The sequence below is a fragment of the Saccopteryx bilineata genome, chromosome 2 (genome assembly GCF_036850765.1).
Source record: "Saccopteryx bilineata isolate mSacBil1 chromosome 2, mSacBil1_pri_phased_curated, whole genome shotgun sequence".
NCBI lineage: Eukaryota > Metazoa > Chordata > Mammalia > Chiroptera > Emballonuridae > Saccopteryx > Saccopteryx bilineata.
This window is the reverse complement of record NC_089491.1, coordinates 360,604,979-360,621,752: the sequence shown is the minus strand read 5'-3', so window position 1 is coordinate 360,621,752 and position 16,774 is coordinate 360,604,979. Positions and strand designations below refer to the sequence as shown.

Here is a 16,774-nt window from a genome sequence, read left to right as displayed (position 1 = left end):
AGGTTCGAGACCCCGAGGTCACGAGCTTGAGCGCGAGCTCATCTGGTTTGAGCAAAGCTCACCAGCTTGGACCCAAGGTCACTGGCTCAAGCAAGGGATTGTCTGCTGAAGGCCCACGGTCAAGGCACATATGAGAAAGCAATCAATGAACAACTAAGGTGTTGTAACAAAAAACTGATGATTGATGCTTCTCATCTCTCTTCGTTCCTGTCTGTCCCTATCTATCCCTCTCTCTGACTCTCTCTATGTCTCTGTAAATAAATAAATAAATAAAAAGATAAAAAAAATATTGAATTAAAAAAATTGAGGCCCTGGCCGGTTGGCTCAGTGGTGGAGTGTCAGCCTGGCGTGCAGGAGTCCCGGGTTCAATTCCTGGCCAGGGCACACAGAAGAAGCACCCATCTGCTTCTTCACCTCTCCCCCTCTCCTTCCTCTCTGCCTCTCTCTTCTCCTTCCACAGCCGAGGCTCCATTGGCCCGGGCACTGAGGATGGCTCCATGGCCTCTGCCTCAGGCCCTAGAATGGCTTTGGTGGCAACAGAGCAACGCCCCAGATGGGCAGATCATCGCCCCCTGGTGGGTGTGCCGGGTGGATCCTGGTTGGGCGCATGCGGGAATCTGTCTGACTGCCTCCCCGTTTCCAACTTCAGGAAAAAATAAATAAAAAATAAAAAAATAAACATGCAATACCTGACTATTTAGGTACTGACCTCTTTTCCGATTGTGAAATTAAACAAATAGCTACAGCCAACACAACAATAGCTGTACGGTGTGAATGAATCAGAATGACACCTATTTTTTTTTGTCAGATCAGCAAAAAAAGTTTTTTGGTTGTGCTGCAGAATTTTAGAAATTAGTTTATGTGTGCCGTGAGATTAAAAAGGTTGAAAATTGCTGCTCTAACCAGAGGCTCTTCTCTGGCCTCCCATCCCCCAGATTCCATCCTCTAGAATCCTGCCTCTGTGCCTTTGCATAAGCTAGTTTCCCTCTGAAGATGCCTGTAGCTCTTTCTAGCCAAATATGGCTCAAATCTCCCTTGTCCCTAATGCTTCCTACACCTCTCCAGCCCAGGAGGTTTCTCTATCTCCTAGCACTGTCCTTTGTGTCACACACATTCACCTTTATTGAAAGCTAACTCTCAAAAAAAAAAAAAAAAGAAAAGAAAGCTAACTCTCAAGTCACTAGTTACAGTTTTCTGCAAGTGCAAGGCCTACTCTCCATGAGTTAGTTCCTCTAGAGCAGAGGCTGGTTCTCAGAGATTTTGTTTGTTGTGTTTGCCTTTTATTTCCTGTAGTGGCCAGCATAGTCTTTCAAACTCCCTGGACTCAACTCTTATTAACTAAGAGCCAGCCTAGCAACAATTCCTCCAGTTATTAAAGTCTTTGTCTAAACATTGCCTCCTCCAAGGCTCTCCCCAGACCACTCAATTAATAGTGCCTGCCATGGCCCACAGTCACCTTGTTCGGCCTCTTTATAACATTTACCACAACTTAAAGATAATTCCGTATTTGTTTATATTCTGCTTCTCCCTACTGAACAAGGGAAGGATGTCATTTTTCTTGATCACCCTTGTATCCTGAGTGCCTAGAAAGAAGCTTAGGACAGGGCCAGGAGCTCGATCAATATTTATTGATTGAATAAGTAAATATATAGTTCTCCCAACTAAACTGCAAGGTCCCAAATGGTAGGGTTTAGTTACTTACTGGAGAGAGCCAGCAAACAGCAGTTGTTAAATAACTATTCATTGATATTATGTGGGGGGAAAAAACAACCCTGCACTGGGAGGGCCAGGGGACCGGGCCATTCACTTAATCTTGGACTTTGGGTCATAATATCTCCTCTGTTGGCCTTCTTTCCCAGGGCCTGGATTGAGATCTCTGGGGCAATCCCTGTTCCCGCTCTAGGATTTAATGAATGAATGGCCAATGTATGCAATACTCAGGGCTGTCCTGGGGCACTAGTCGTGACTTAACAGCACCCTCCCTTTCCAAGCCCCTGTCTTGGGCAGTCCAGCAACCATCACCTGGGTGCCCCTTAAGTCCATCACTGGAGTCACTGTTTCCCCGGTGCAAATCTGCTCTTTTTATGTTTTCCTAAAGGTAGTAAGGTAGTACTGTCCACTTATGCTCCCAGGCCAGAAACCTCCTCCCTCTTACCTTCTCAGCCAATTAGTCAACAAGTCTTGCTGATTTTACTTCTTTTTTTGTTGTTTTTTTAAGACTTTATTCAATATATATATTTTTTTGTATTTTTCTGAAGTTGGACACAGGGAGGCAGTCAGACAGACTCCTGCATGCGCCTGACAGGGATCCACCTGGCATGCCCACCAGGGGGCGATGCTCTGCCCATCTGGGGTGTTGCTCTGTTGTGACCAGAGCCACTCTTGCGCCTGAGGCAGAGGCCATGGAGCCATCCTCAGTGCTCGGGCCAACTTTGCTCCAATGGAGCCTCGGCTGTGGGAAGGGAAGAGAGAGACAGAGAGGAAGGAGAAGGGGAGGGGTGGAGAAGCAGATGGGCGCTTCTCCTGTGTGCCCTGGCCGGGAATCGAACCCGGGACTCCTGCACGCCGGGCCGACGCTCTACCACTGGGCCATTGGCCAGGGCTGGTATTACATGTTTTAAAAACTGTTGCCTGACCTGTGGTGGAGCAGGGGATAAAGTGTCGACCTGGAACACTGAGGCCACCAGTTTGAAACCCTGGGCTTGCCCGGTCAAGGCATATATGGGAGTTGATGCTTCCTGCTCCTCCCTGCCTTTCTCTCTCTCTCTCTCTCTCTCTCTCTCTCTCTCTTTCTCTCTCCTAAAATAAAGTCTTTAAAAATTTTTGAAAAAAATAATAAATTATTCTTAGAGAGAGACATCAATTTGCTGTTCCACCTATTTATGCATTCATTGGTTGATTTTTTTTTTTTTTTTTTTTTTATGAGACAGAGAGAGGGATAGATAGGGACAGAGAGACAGGAATGGAGAGAGATGAGAAGCATCAATCATTAGTTTTTTGTTGTGGCACTTTAGTTGTTCATTGATTGCTTTCTCATATGTGCCTTGACCGTGGGGCTACAGCAAACCGAGTAACCCCTTGCTCGAGCCAGCGACCTTGGGTCCAAGCTGGTGAGCTTTAGCTCAAACCAGATGAGCCTGCACTCAAGCTGGTGACCTCGAGGCTCAACCTGGGTCCTCCGCATCCCAGTCCAACGCTCTATCCACTGCGCCACCACCTGGTCAGGCTCATTGGTTGATTCTTATACGCTCCCTGTCCCAGGATGAAACCTGCAACCTTGGCATATCAAGACAACGCTCTAACCAACTGAGCTACCAGGCCAGAGCCTAGTTATTCTGTTTGTTTTGTTTGTTTGTTTTTGGGTTTCTTTTGTGTGGCAGAGATAGAGTCAGAGAGAGGGACAGACAGACAGGAAAGGAGAGAGTTGAGAAACATCAATTCTTTGTTGAGGTTCCTTAGTTGTCCATTGATTTTTTTCTCATAAATGCCTTGACTGGGGGGCTACAGCAGACCGAGTGACCCCTTGCTCGAGCCAGCGACCTTGGGCTCAAGCTGGTGAGCCTTGCTCAAACCCGATGAGCCTGCACTCAAGCTGGCTCGAGACCTCGGGGTCTCCAACCTGGGTCCTCCACATCCCAGTCCGATGCTCTATCCACTGTTCCATTTCTTATATCTCTTACTCTATCCAGCTTTACTTCAGGTGTGCATAGGAGTGAGCTCTTCTGTGTAGGGCCACAGCACTCTCCTACTGTTCCTTACAGCCCCACTGCAGAAAAAGAGCCCTGCTGCCTAATGCCCTGGAATCCCAGACCTACCACTTGCCACTTGGGTGACCTTGTACAGGTTACTGAACCTCTCTGTGCCTCAGCTTCTTCATCTGTGAAATGGGGCAGTGATCATGTCTGCCCTGTGGGTTTGCTGGGAATCAATGTGCCTGCTTTGAGACAATGTAAGTAGATCAATTTTGTGCAGTATGTGGCACATTCCCATATTATTATTGTTGGGGGGGGAGGGTGTTGTGAGGAAGGAGGGATGGACATTGCTGCCTCTCAAAGATACTTCTCATGCTCCAGGCTTACAAAGAAAGAGGGTCATCTCCACTGTCAGGGATCTTTCTGGCTCTCGTGTCTCCCTTTCCTTGTCTCCCTCCCTCTCTCCATCTGTCTGTACTTCTCTATCTTCTCTCCATCTCTCTAGCTCCCTCTCCAGCTCTCCTCACTCTCTCTGTCTTTGTCTCTATATCTCGCCTCTGTGTCTGTGTGTTTTTGTATCTTTCTGTCTTCAATGTCTCTTATCTCTCCTCTGTCCCTTTGCATTCCTCTCTTTACTCCCTTCCTGTCTCTCCCCAACCCTGTCGTCAGTCTTCCTCACTCTGCAACCTGTGTCTCTTTCATCTTCTCTTTACAGCTGCCTCCTTTCCCCGTATCTGTCTGTTCTCTGTTCTGTCTTGTTTTCTCTCTCTTGATTTTTTTGTCTTGGTGTCTGTGCATCTCATGATTCCGGCCCCTGGATGGTTTCTCCTGGCTGGCAGGCCCTCATTACTGCCTTGGTCACAGACACGCCTGTAACCCATCTCTGGGTATCTAGGGGAGACTGTGTTTCACTCTTTCCATCTTCTGCTCTGTTCTTCCTGGCTGCTGAGAGCATGCTCTTCTCCCAGCTTCTGTCTCAGTCTGTTTCAGCCTCTTTTCATTTGATTTGTCTTTCTTTTTAAGAATTTCATCCTCCAAATATTTACTGAGCAACTCTTCCACGCCGGTACCATTTGAGGCACTGGAGGTATTACAGTGACCAAGGCAGAGCATGTGCCAGCTCTCAAGGAACATTTGTTCTAGTGGGGAGACAGACACCAGACAATCAAACACGTGACCCTGGCTGCCCAGCTCATTTCACTTGACACAGGAGTGTGTTGGCCAGGACAAGCTGCAGTCAGGGACTCAAGCCCATGAGGGTGAGCTGGCTCTGCCTTGAGCTTTGCCTGACAGTTCCATGTCCCTAAATAGGGACCGTGGCCACTCTAGAAGCCAGACTCAGTAATATTCATTATGCGCCAGGATGGGGGAGACACAAGTAAAAAGAAAAAGGTTCCAGCCCATGTAGGGCCACAAACTAATACAAGACAAATATAACATCTGCTGGTATCAAGGAAATAGATAGCAGGTGCTCTGGGCACCCAGAGGAGGCGGCATTTTATCTCTGCTTCTCCCCCTCTACCTCTGACAGCGTTTGGCCTGTATAGGATTAAAGGCTATTTGAGCAGCTGTATATATATATAATTTTGAGACAACATTTATTAAAGCTGGGGATAGTGAAACAAGGAAGAGCTCTTAGGGCAGAAGAAGCAACAGGAGACAGCCCAGGTGGGGCTGCTTTGGCTCTCTAGAAATCAGAGAGAAGGGGCCTTGGAGACAGGTTCAGGGGGTTAGCCTGGGATGAGCTGCTGCTGCCCACGGCTCCCCTGGCTGCAAGCCTTGTAAAATCCTGTAGAGTTTAGAGATGCACACCTGAGAGGGAAGAGGGGGAAGGAAAAGTGATGGGTGTCCTCCCAGCCTCGCTAAACAAAAATTTTGAAATTAACATTTAAAAATGGGGATAGCCTGACCAGGTGGTGGTGCAGTGGATAGAGCTTCAGACTGGGATGCCGAGGACCCAGGTTCAAGACCCCGAGGTTGCCAGCTTGAGCGTGGGCTTGTCTCGTTTGAGCAAAGCTCACCAGCTTGGACCTAAAGTTCTGGCTCGAGCAAGGCGTTACTCAGTCTGCTGAAGGCCTGCGGTCAAGGCACATATGAGAAAGCAATCAATGAACAACTAAGGTGTCGCAAAGCGCAACGAAAAGCTAATAATTGATGCTTCTCATCTCTCCGTTCCTGTCTGTCCCTGTCTATCTCTCTCTCTGACTCTTTCTCTGTCTCTGTAAAAAATATAAAAATAAAAAAAATTTTTAATGGGGATATTTTATATAAAACTCAAGATTTCTATTGTAGTTTCTTTTAAAACAAATCAGAAGATCTAACACCACTGGGCCCATTCCCACATGGCCATAATTGGTTGGAGCTGTGCGAAGGCTGTCCCCGGAGATGGGGGTTGTGGCCTCCAGGTTTCCAGAGTCCTCACCAATTCCTCACAGAGGTCAAGGTCTGCTGCCCCTGTAGCAGCACAGAATTTATGCTGTGACTCTTCATTTTTTTGTGCTGTCTCGATCAAACACAGGAAAACGAAAGGTTACAACAAAGGAAGTGCCAGAGCTCCCACTTCTGAGTTTGCGGTCCTGACAAGTAGGACATCCATCTAGCATCTATCTGCCCCGGCTACTGTGCAGGGAAACACTGCTCATCCCTTCCCCAGCTAGCCCCAAGGCCATCTGCATCCCTCCCCTGTGCCTTAAGCCCTCCCCCACCTCAGCTGGGTCAGGGGCCAGGCCTCTGATAATCAGGCCACCCCTCCCCTTCCTGGTAGTGAGGGTCTCCCTGGGGCAACTCTGGGGGGCCCAGTTGCTCTCTCCCTCCTGTTGACACTGACCAGGGTCCTGACAGGAGGGTAGCCAGCTTGGTGGGAAGGAGCAGTCCTGCTCACAACCACTGCCTTAGGACCAAAGAAAAGGGGTAAGGGCCTAACCAGGCAGTGGCGCAGTGAATAGAGTGTCGGACTGGGATGTGGAAGACCCAGGTTCGAGACCTCGAGGTCGCCAGCTTGAGCGCGGCCTCATCTGGTTTGAGCAAGACTCACCAGTTTGACCCAAGTTCGATGGCTCCAGCAAGGGGTTACTCGGTCTGCTGAAGGCCCGCGGTCAAGGCACAAATGAGAAATCAATCAATGAACTAGGGAGCCGCAATGAAAAATTGGTTTCTCATCTCTCCCTTCCTGTCTGTCCCTCTCTCTAACTCTGTCTCTGCCACACACACAAAAAAAGGGGGGCAAGGATGATCTCCCTCCCCTAGAATGAGAATTCACAAGCAGACTTATCTTCCCACTTGCCACTGAAAAGGCCCCCTACTTATCCCTTCCCAACATTTTTTAAAATTAATTAATTATTATTATTATTATTTTTTGTATTTTTCTGAAGCTGGAAACGGGGAGAGACAGTCAGACAGACTCCCGCATGCGCCCAACCGGGATCCACCCGGCACACCCACCAGGGGCAACGCTCTGCCCACCAGGGGGCGATGCTCTGCCCCTCCGGGGCGTCGCTCTGCTGCAACCAGAGCCACTCTAGCACCTGGGGCAGAGGCCAAGGAGCCATCCCCAGCGCCCGGGCCATCTTTGCTCCAATGGAGCCTTGGCTGCGGGAGAGGAAGAGAGAGACAGAGAGGAAGGAGGGGGGGTGGAGGTGGAGAAGCAAATGGGCACTTCTCCTATGTGCCCTGGCCGGGAATCGAACCCGGGTCCCCCGTACGCCAGGCCGACGCTCTACCGCTGAGCCAACTGGCCAGGGCCCCTTCCCAACATTTTTAAAAATAAATTTTTATTAATGTTAATGGGGTGACATCAATAAACCAGGGTACATATATTCAAAGAAAACATGTCCAGATTATCTTGTCTAGAGGATGCTCTAACCAACTGAGCTATCCGGCCAGGGCGCCATTTCTTCAAATGGCATGCAGAGGCCAAACCAGCAAAGCTGGGGCCATGGTGGATGCAGCACAAGAGAGAGGTGGGGGCCATGGAGCACATTTCAGGTAAGATATAGGGAATCTGAGCAAGAGACAAGGAGCAAGGGGATGTGTGACTGTGGGAGAAAGAAACACAGGAGCCGAGGAGGAAGCAGTTCTTGTCATTCTCAGCATACATTTATTGAGTGCTTACTGTGTGCCAGGAAGTAAGCGGTGCTAGAAACAGCAAAGGGGTAGGAAGTCAGCTTCCAGGTCATCAGTGGCACTGTACTGACCCCAGGTAACACAGGGAACAGACTACCCTGTCAGGCACAATTCCGAGAGCCTGGGCTGGGTCCTTGGATGGGGCCTGCCTCAGTCTTTCCAGCAACAGAAAGGGACTTAGCGAGGCAAGACCCTCTCCTTCTTCTCCATCCAGAGAGGCACACAGACAAGCTCCTACACACTCCTCTAAACACATTCACACCTGACATGCCAGTAATACATCTCATACCTCAACACATGCATGCACATGTGTACACACACACACACACACACACACACACAGACAGGCACAGCCAAGCAGTTTGACAAGGAAGTGGTATGGAGGTGCTACCTACATGCTGTGATCTGAGTCACCCCCCAACATAAACCTGTCAGAGTGCCTGAATATTTACCACTTAGAGATTGCTTTGAGGAGCCTTTTGGCTAAGTCTCTTATCAAAATGTGAAAGACATATAAATGAACAAGGGAACAATTTCTTAAGGCTTTTTGCTTACAGAGGGGTTCTGAGAGGGGTAGGGTCAGCAGAAATAGACTCCACTTCCTTTACGAGGCCATGAGATCGTCCTGGTCAGAGCTGCCTAAAGTAGGTGTCCTATTATACTGGTGGGAGTAGAGGAGTAGGGGTGGCCTTCGTTTCCTGTGCTATCTGCACTCTTCCAGGGTCAAACAATGCTGTCACTTGTTAAGTGCCTATTAAGTAAGTGCCAGGTATAGTACTGTGCAAATGCTTTATGTCAGTATTCGCCAAGCCTCACTATGAGGGTATTATCTCCACTTTACAGATCAGGAAACAGGCTCAAGACTTGCCTAAGGTCATTGACATGGTATGTGTGGCAGGGCCTTTAATCTCTACTCTTCCCCTCAGCATGGGAAATGGAGCCTTACTCTGGGAAGGGGAAGTGGGAGCTGCCAGGTGCCCCAGTGCAGTCTGGCATCCACCCAGGAGACTGGGAGTGACTGACCTCAGATCCCGGGACATGCTGCCTGCAGAGACCAAGGAACACAGTGGGAGCTCCATGCTGGCAGGCCACCCCCATGCAAGATGCTGCTTCTCCTTCATGACATTTGGGAAGCTCTGTCCTTACCCCAGGGATTGGGGTGAGTTAGGACATGGGGGCAAACAGGCTTACCCTGACCACCCAACCCCAGGGGAGGCTGTAGCTTGTGAAAAACCAACCCCCTCACTATGGGGGTCCTGGGCTCCCCATCCTCATAATCCCACAATCTATAGTTGAGGAAAATGGGCTACCGCCTTGGAGCTGGGCCTCTGGTTATTGGAACAGATAAGGCGCCTCACTGTCCCAAGAACCCAGGAGAAGCCATCATAATATCCTCCTGAGGGAGCTGTTGCTGAAACAGCCCCTGAAGCTCAGTCCTGTTGAGATTTCCAAGCTGACAGAAGTCCCTCCCCATGCCTAGGATGCCCTCAGCCTGACCCCACCTCCCATTACCCACCCCAGTTGCATATCTGCTCAGATTCTGCCCTCAGGCTGATACACAAGTACATCAAAAACCTCACAGGGCCTGAATGTGTTTCTGCTGTTGTCTGAGAGTCCTAAACTTGTACCCTGAATACTGGATGTTCCCCCATTTTCAGTGTCCTTGGGGCCCAGGGCAGTGTGAGGCCCCCCCAGACTGCACAGCCCAGGGCCAGGATGAGGAGGGCTTAGCAGAAGTTGTCTGGACCTGGTTGATACTGGGTACGAGAGAGGAAAGGAGATGGAGAAAAACAGAAAGGCACCTGCAACCCTATCTTTGGCCTTTGGGAGGGCTGGCACCTTCCTGAGTACAGGTCCAGGCAGCAGGGGCTGCAGGCAGAGACCAGGAGGGTCTGGAAGAAGCCAACAAGGGAACATCTAGACCTGAGTCTAAGGAAACTAGAGAGAAGAGGGGTTCCTGGCAGTGTTTCTAAGACCGGCCCAGCTTCCTTCCTCATTCTGATTGAAACCACTGGTTGGGCATCATTTCCTGCTCCTTCCCACCAGGAGCCTGCGAACAAAGAAGATGGAGGGCCATGGCCACTTGTTCGCTGCCTTTGATCAGCCGATGGTCCCCTTCCCATTCCAAGGCACTCCTCTCAAGGGTTGGGGTGACTAGAGAATTGCTTCCTCAAGACTCTATCTGCCTCCAGGGCCAAGATAACCCCACTGAGTAGAGGTATTCCATTTCCAGAGGAATCTCTTGGCTCCAAGAAAGTGGTACCTAGGTTTGTTTCCCTTTTACAAGCTATCGCCTCCCAGCTTCCCTGGGGCTATCAGTCCAAAAGGAATGTCCTGGTCTGGAGGGTTTTCTTTGGTTGCTCTCATGACGGTAAGACCCATATGCAAGCCCTGGCTCTAATCTTTTTTTTTTTTTTTTTTTTTTTTGACAGAGAGAGAAGACAGGGACAGACAGGAAGGGAGAGAGATGAGAAGTATCAACTCTTCATCGCAGCATTTTAGTTGTTTGTTGATTGCTTTCTCATATGTGCCTTGACTGGGGGGGCTACAGCAGAGCAAGTGACCCCTTGCTCAAGCCAGCGACCCCTGGCTCTAATCTTGAACGAATTATTTCCCCTCCTGGGGCCTCAATTTTTCTAACTGTAAAATAGAAATAACACTATTTAACTCTTGGATTTGTTATCATGCTTCAGTGCAAACAGGAAAATATGTAAACTATCTAACAAGCCGGTCCTGACAAGGGGGTGTGGGTGCTGGTGGGAACTGACCCATGCTCTTGTGGGCCTAGACCTACTTCCACCGGGAACTCATTTACCAATGCCTGCTTCTTTCCACAAAGTGCTCACACTCTGCAGGCGGATAGGAGGGGCAGCAGCTCAGCCCGGGCCTTGTCTGTAACCTGTTTTCCCAGTTGGAAGGGCACTTGCTAATCAACACTTCCCCAAACTGTACTCCTCTGTCAGAGGGTCTCAAACATTGGGGGGGGGGGGAACACGACGACACCAGGATGACCAGGTGGGGCTTAGCAAAATATAAGCTCCCTCTCGGTCAGAGGCGAGACCTAGTCTCCATGTTTAACAAGCACTGAAGCACTCCATTGGGCCACACATGGAGGGCGGCTCTCTGATGGTTAAAACCATTCCTCCGCAGCATACCACACCCCCTCTGGGAGAGCCACAGGTCCATGAGCATGCCAAGTGCTGCAAAGAAACATGCTTGATTTTAACTCAGCATTTCCCAAATTTGACTACAAAGCTTATTTATTTTAAAAAAAAATTTTTCCCCATTTTAGAGAGGAGAGAGACGGGGGGAGGAGCTGGAAGCATCAACTCCCACATGTGCCTTGACCAGGTAAGCCCAGGGTTTCGAACCGGCAACCTCAGCATTTCCAGGTCGACGCTTTATCCACTGCACCACCACAGGTCAGGTTATAAAGCTTTTTAAAAAATTAGTATAACTATTAATCCTCACATAACTAGTGTTCTGAGGGAAGGTTTGCGAAATGTTGACCTTGCTGTCTCTTTTTAAAGTTTTATTTATTTATTTTTTATTTTTATTTATTTATTCATTCATTTTAGAGAGGAGAGGAAGAGACAGAGAGAGAGAGGAGAGACAGAGAAGGGGGGGAGGAGCTGGAAGCATCAACTCCCATATGTGCCTTGACCAGGCAAGCCCAGGGTTTCGAACCGGCGACCTCAGCATTTCCAGGTCGACGCTTTATCCACTGCGCCACCACAGGTCAGGCTAAAGTTTTTTTTTAAACAGTTGTTCTTTAGAGAGAGAGAGGAGTCAGAAACAGAGAACATTGATTTGTTGTTCCACTTATTTATGCATTCATTAGTTGATCCTTGTATGTGCCGACAGGGATCACACCTGCAACCTTGGCATGTCAGGACAATGCTGTAACTGAGCAACAGACCAGGGCTAGTTGTTTTCTCTTTTTAAAAAATGTTTTAGAAGCATTTGAGATTTTGCATCCTGGCAATTGTCAGTTTTGGTTCAAATAAAATCTTATAAAAATTGAAAAAAAAATTTTTTTAACATAATATATAAAGTGAGAAGTGGGGAGGCAGAGAGACAGACTCCTGCATGCACCCCAACTGGGATCCACCTAGCAAGCCCCTTACGGGGCAATGATCTGCCCATCTGGGGCAATTGCTCCATTGCTTGGCAACTGAGTTATTTTAGCGCCTATGGCAAGGCCATGGAGCCATCCTTAGCGCCTGGAGCCAACTTGCTCCAACCAAGCCATGGCTGCGGGAGAGGAAGCAAGAGAGACAGAGAGAGAGAGCGAGAGAGAGAGAGAGCGAGAGAGAGAGAGAGAGAGAGAGAGAGGGGGGAGGGAGGAGGGGGAGGTGAGGAGAAGCAGATAGGCGTTTTTCTTGTGTGCCCTGATCAGGAATCGAATGTGGGACATCCACACACTGGGCTGATGCTTTACTGCTGAGCCAACTGGTCAGGTCCAAAAAATATTTTTACACAAATATTTTTTGCTGTTTAGCATTTGAGTGGATTGAAGCCTAGGAAGATTAGATGTGTTCAGGGTGCTCAGATGTTGACCGCTTGAACTTGGGCCTGGATCTGCCCCTTCCTGCTCTCTGCTATTCCCCGCAACACCGTTCTGCCTGTCTCTTTGAGCCTGAAGCTCTCCTGGGATCATCCTACGTCTTGAACTCAGCATGAACCCTCAGTTGACCAAGTGACAGGAAAAGTCTGAGCAGAGGATAAAAGGGGGTCAGGATTAGCCTGTTTGTCTGAGCAGCAGCAGCAGCAGGAGGGTGGCTCACACGTTCAAGATGTGTGCACAAGCCCCGTCTTCCTGGCCCTTCCCCCCAAGCTGGCAATCATCCAGGGAAATTATGAGCAGCTGGGTACGACTGGGGCTGGTCTGTGGCAGAAAACCTTGTCTTGACTTTGCTTTTTTTGTATTTATTTTAAAATAGAATTTATTGGGGGTGACACTGGTCAAAATTATATAGGTTTCAGGTATACAATTCTATATTGTCTTTTCTCTTCAAGCTCAAAATAGGCACGTGTAGCCCTTAACTGATATGCTAGCAGGGGCAACCCTTAAGAGGAGGAAAATAGACTTATTGCTTTATAAAAAGGAGTCTGATAAAACCTAAATAAAAATAAAAACAAAATTATAAACCTAAAAATCCACCCACCCCTCTCTGGTCTCCCAGGAAGTGCCAGATACATTTCTGAGGGCAAGTCCTGGTGGTTGTTGGTAAATCAGGGCCCGCCTGGCAGAGGACAGCCTCTCCGGTATAAACAGCTCCAGGGCCCTGGAAGGAGTTTGCCAGCAGGGGGCGCTGTGGCCCCACAGCTGCCAACAAACTCCAGGATGAGCCAGTCTGGCTCTAGGGCACTGAGCTTGCTGCAGACCTGGCTGTCTCCTGGGTGGCTCTGGGAGAATACTGGCAGGTACACAGAGCCCACACCCTACCACCATCCCACACATCTCACGTGTACACATCCACACACCCCTAGGCCCCTCACCTATCTACCACCCCGCCAGGCCTGGACCTCCATGTCTACCATCCACAGCCTTACTTTCACTCCCACAAACACAGCTGTGTGTGTGTGTGTGGGGGGGGGGTACCCTATTGATGACCCTTAATTCTCTTCAGGCCACAGATTGGATGAAGGGTGGCAGTGGAAACTTGTTCTCCGCTTAGGTCCTGAGGGAGGTTAGGAGCTGCTGATCACCTTTGTTCTGGCTTCTGAGCCTAGTATGGCCATCCAGCCCTCCATCCCCTCTCCAGGCTTTAAGACAGGGGGGTTCCCCAGGCCTCTAATGGGAGGCCAGGCCGTGGGCACACCACCACAGGCTGGAATTACAAAGGAGTTAGCACCAACAACAGGAAGCGGGTCCTTCCTTCCTCAGGCAGCCTCAGACTGACCAGGGGAAGAGATGAGGGGCCAGGTGAGGGGGTGCAGACAGTGCAAGCCTTTGTCCTCAGGCAGGCGTGGCTGGTGGGCATGCAGCCGAGGGGCAGGCGGTGAGCAGTGAACGGCATCCCCTCTGCTTTGGCAAGAGGCAGAATCCAGATACTTGAGGGAGAGAGCCTGTCTGTCAGGGGTCCTCCTGGCTCCTCCTGCAGGCACCATGGAGACTCCAGGCTCCAGGGCCCCTCAACGGAAGCAGAGCAAAGCCCAGGGCAGCCTGCTTCCAGTGGTAGGAAAATCCCATGTCCAGGCCCTCTCCTGTGCTTCCACAGCAGAGCTCCAAGGCAGGACCAAGGCCCTGGGAGGGAACATGGACTCCAACACGGTCAAGGAGAGGTTCCTGGGGGTGCATGGAGGTCCTCTGGGGTGGGGAGGAGGACACTGGTGAGTCACTGAAGCAAGGTCTCGGGAGGCCGCAGTTCCGAGGTGGTGGGCACTACACGAAAGCCTCCTGGTTGGACGAGCCGTTGAGCTTGAGGAAAAGCTTGTCGTTCTCCCGCTTCTGCTGCAGCTGCCTCTCCAGCTGGCGCCGGTAGCAGATGAGGTAGAGGGGCAGGCAGAAGCCCAGCATGCTCAGGCAGAGCAGCCCCACGTTCACCTGGGGGGGCAGGGTGGAAGTTGCCATCACATGGGGCAGGGGACCAGGTAGGGGTTGTGGTCTTTTGCAGACTCCAATTTAAGACCCTTCCTGGCACTCAGGTTTGGGAAAGGGGAGGAGGTCATGGGAGAGGAGAGAGGAAAAACTGAAACTGGAATGTTCAAGAGGCTGGAAGGGGCACATTCCAGCACCAGAATTCCCCAGCTGTCTGGAGGCCACACAGCAGCCTCAGGGCCTGCCCTCTGTCCCAACCCCCCTCCCCCCTCAACCCCTGACCTCAGACCTACTGATCTGGATCTCCAGGGGTGGGGCAGTGACAACTAGGTTCTATTTATCTCAAACCAGGTCCAGAAAGGACACTTTCTTCCTCCTGCCCAGCCACCATTCAGAAGGGGACCCTGACTTGATCTTAACCAAATTTCCCAAACTGCTTGTCCTCAGGGCCCTGGGAAGCCCTAGAGCAATGCCCCTCAGCTCCCACTCAGCAGAGTGGGGCAGATGATGTAAACCGTTGCCCTCTGGCCCTTCTTACCCACAAAGGATCTCCCTGGAGGGGACCCATCATGGCCAGAAACAGAGGCTGCTGCAGGAGAGCGAAGAGTGCGCTGACCAGAGACTGTAGTCCTGTGAGGCTGCCAAACTGGGTGGAGGGGTACCTGCCGGGGCAATAGAGAACCTGTTGCTGAAGATGCCGCTCTCAGGCTTCCCAAATGCTCCTTGGCCTCAGCCTGGCCCCAGGTGTGCTGGTGCCAGAGAAGAGGCAGGAATAGCCTCAGAGAACAGCAGGGTGACCACGTTCAGATTATATTCTGCTGAACTGTCGTGCAAAGTGAATTTCTCTTTTGGACCAACCTGAGGCCCCAGACTCTGGGGAAGACCCACCCTGCCCAGGTGTGCCCTGGGCCTGTGGGTGTTGGGCTGAGCTGAGTGGAAAGCGTGGTACCAGCGGGTACCACGCGGGAGTCTACAGCTTGGGAAATAGGCCAAGGGAGCAGGATGGAGGCTGGGCCCGGCTCTGCGTGCTCTCATCCAGAGGAGCATTGTGTAATCACGGAAACGCAGCCTCAGAGCCTTCAGCGGACTCTCAGACCCTGCCAGTGCAGCCACAACTTCCTCCAGGCCTGGGTGGGTGGGACCTGGAATGACCCCCATGTAATGTTGCTGGGAGGGGGAGAAAGTTCTGGCAAAAATCTTAGAAAACATCAGGCTTTGGGGCCCCAGAGGCGGAAAGGGGTTCCCAGAGGGGAACAATCTGGTCTTCAGTCAGAGAGACAGTGGATGGTGTTTGGGTTCCAACTTTGGAGCCAAGGCCCAGCCCAAGGAGGAAGAGCACTGTGGTTCCTTATACATGGGTGGCCTCTCAGAAAAGGAAGCGGGTTTCATTTTAGCCAAGGCCTGAGGTTGTGGGTAGAGACAGCAGGCCCTGTGGGATTATGGGAGAGAAACGTCATACACTCTGGGCTCAGTTATCCATGTCACTGTCCCTGCTGATGATCATTTGAATATCAACACTGAGCTCTGGGCAGCCAGAACCCACCCCTGCCCTTCCCATGAGCAACTGGAGGCAGCCCAGCACTCGATGGAGCGGCGACCCCTGAGGCAGTAATGAGCTGCAGAGGAGCACGAACTCTGGCTGAGAAAACTGATTTCATGTTAAATGCCAAGACTCATGGGCACCCAACTGTCTGCCCACTGACCCAGCTCCTGCCAGGTATGACCTTCCCTTGACACACCCAATAGAAGCCCTGTTACCTGTCCCTGATGCAAGAAAATGAACCCTGAGAAGGCAGGCTGGCCCCTCAAGACTAACTTTTCCTGAAGTCATTCCCTCACCCTCTGTCACCAGGCCACCTGCATGCAGTCCCCAGGACTTACACGGCGGCATACAGGCCCCCAACGGAAGAGTGGATGAATCCTCGCACAATTGTATGCAGGATGAAGGAGAGGATCTAAAGGAGGAAGAACAGAGAGTGAGCAGAAGACTGTGAGGGCCCTCACCTTGTCCCCTGAGCAGTGGGAGTACTGGTGACGAGTTGGCTCATACCAGCTCTGCAGGGCCAATTCCTGAATTTTCAGGAACTATTGAGCCAGTTGTTAAACATAGTCATTACGAAAACTTAACATTTATAAACTTATAATTAAACAAATTATATTAAAAATAAAAGGAATACTCAAAATTTATCACTTCCTACTTATTTTAATATGTTTTAATATTATGTATATTCTTAAGGTTTTTGTATGGTGAAAATACCATGATGGTGTGTTACTGTGATTCTTTCTCTTCCCAACTCCACAGTTGGTGGCATTTTTTTTTTGTATTTTTCTCAAGTTGGAAATGGGGAGGCAGTCAGACAGACTCCCGCATGTGCCCGACCGAGATCCACCCGGCATGCCCACCAGGGGGCGATGC

The 16,774-nt window shown here is 50.3% G+C and overlaps 2 protein-coding genes across 4 annotated transcripts in view; one reads left to right on the top strand and one right to left on the bottom strand.

Annotated features, from left to right (window-relative positions):
- The window catches only part of SERPINF2 (serpin family F member 2), a 222,795-nt gene that overhangs the window by 40,599 nt on the left and 165,422 nt on the right, over nucleotides 1–16,774 (top strand). The window lies entirely within an intron of this gene.
- Nucleotides 11,753–16,774, bottom strand: part of SLC43A2 (solute carrier family 43 member 2) — a 60,417-nt gene continuing 55,395 nt past the window's right edge. For all 3 annotated transcript variants that reach the window (XM_066263073.1, XM_066263075.1, XM_066263074.1), the window contains exons 12-14: nucleotides 16,240–16,313; nucleotides 14,897–15,020; nucleotides 11,753–14,364 (exon numbers count right to left, since the gene is read on the bottom strand). In XM_066263073.1, coding sequence (XP_066119170.1) covers nucleotides 14,203–14,364; nucleotides 14,897–15,020; nucleotides 16,240–16,313 — 360 coding nt within the window. In that variant the 3' untranslated portion in view covers nucleotides 11,753–14,202. The remainder of the gene's footprint in view (nucleotides 14,365–14,896; nucleotides 15,021–16,239; nucleotides 16,314–16,774) is intronic.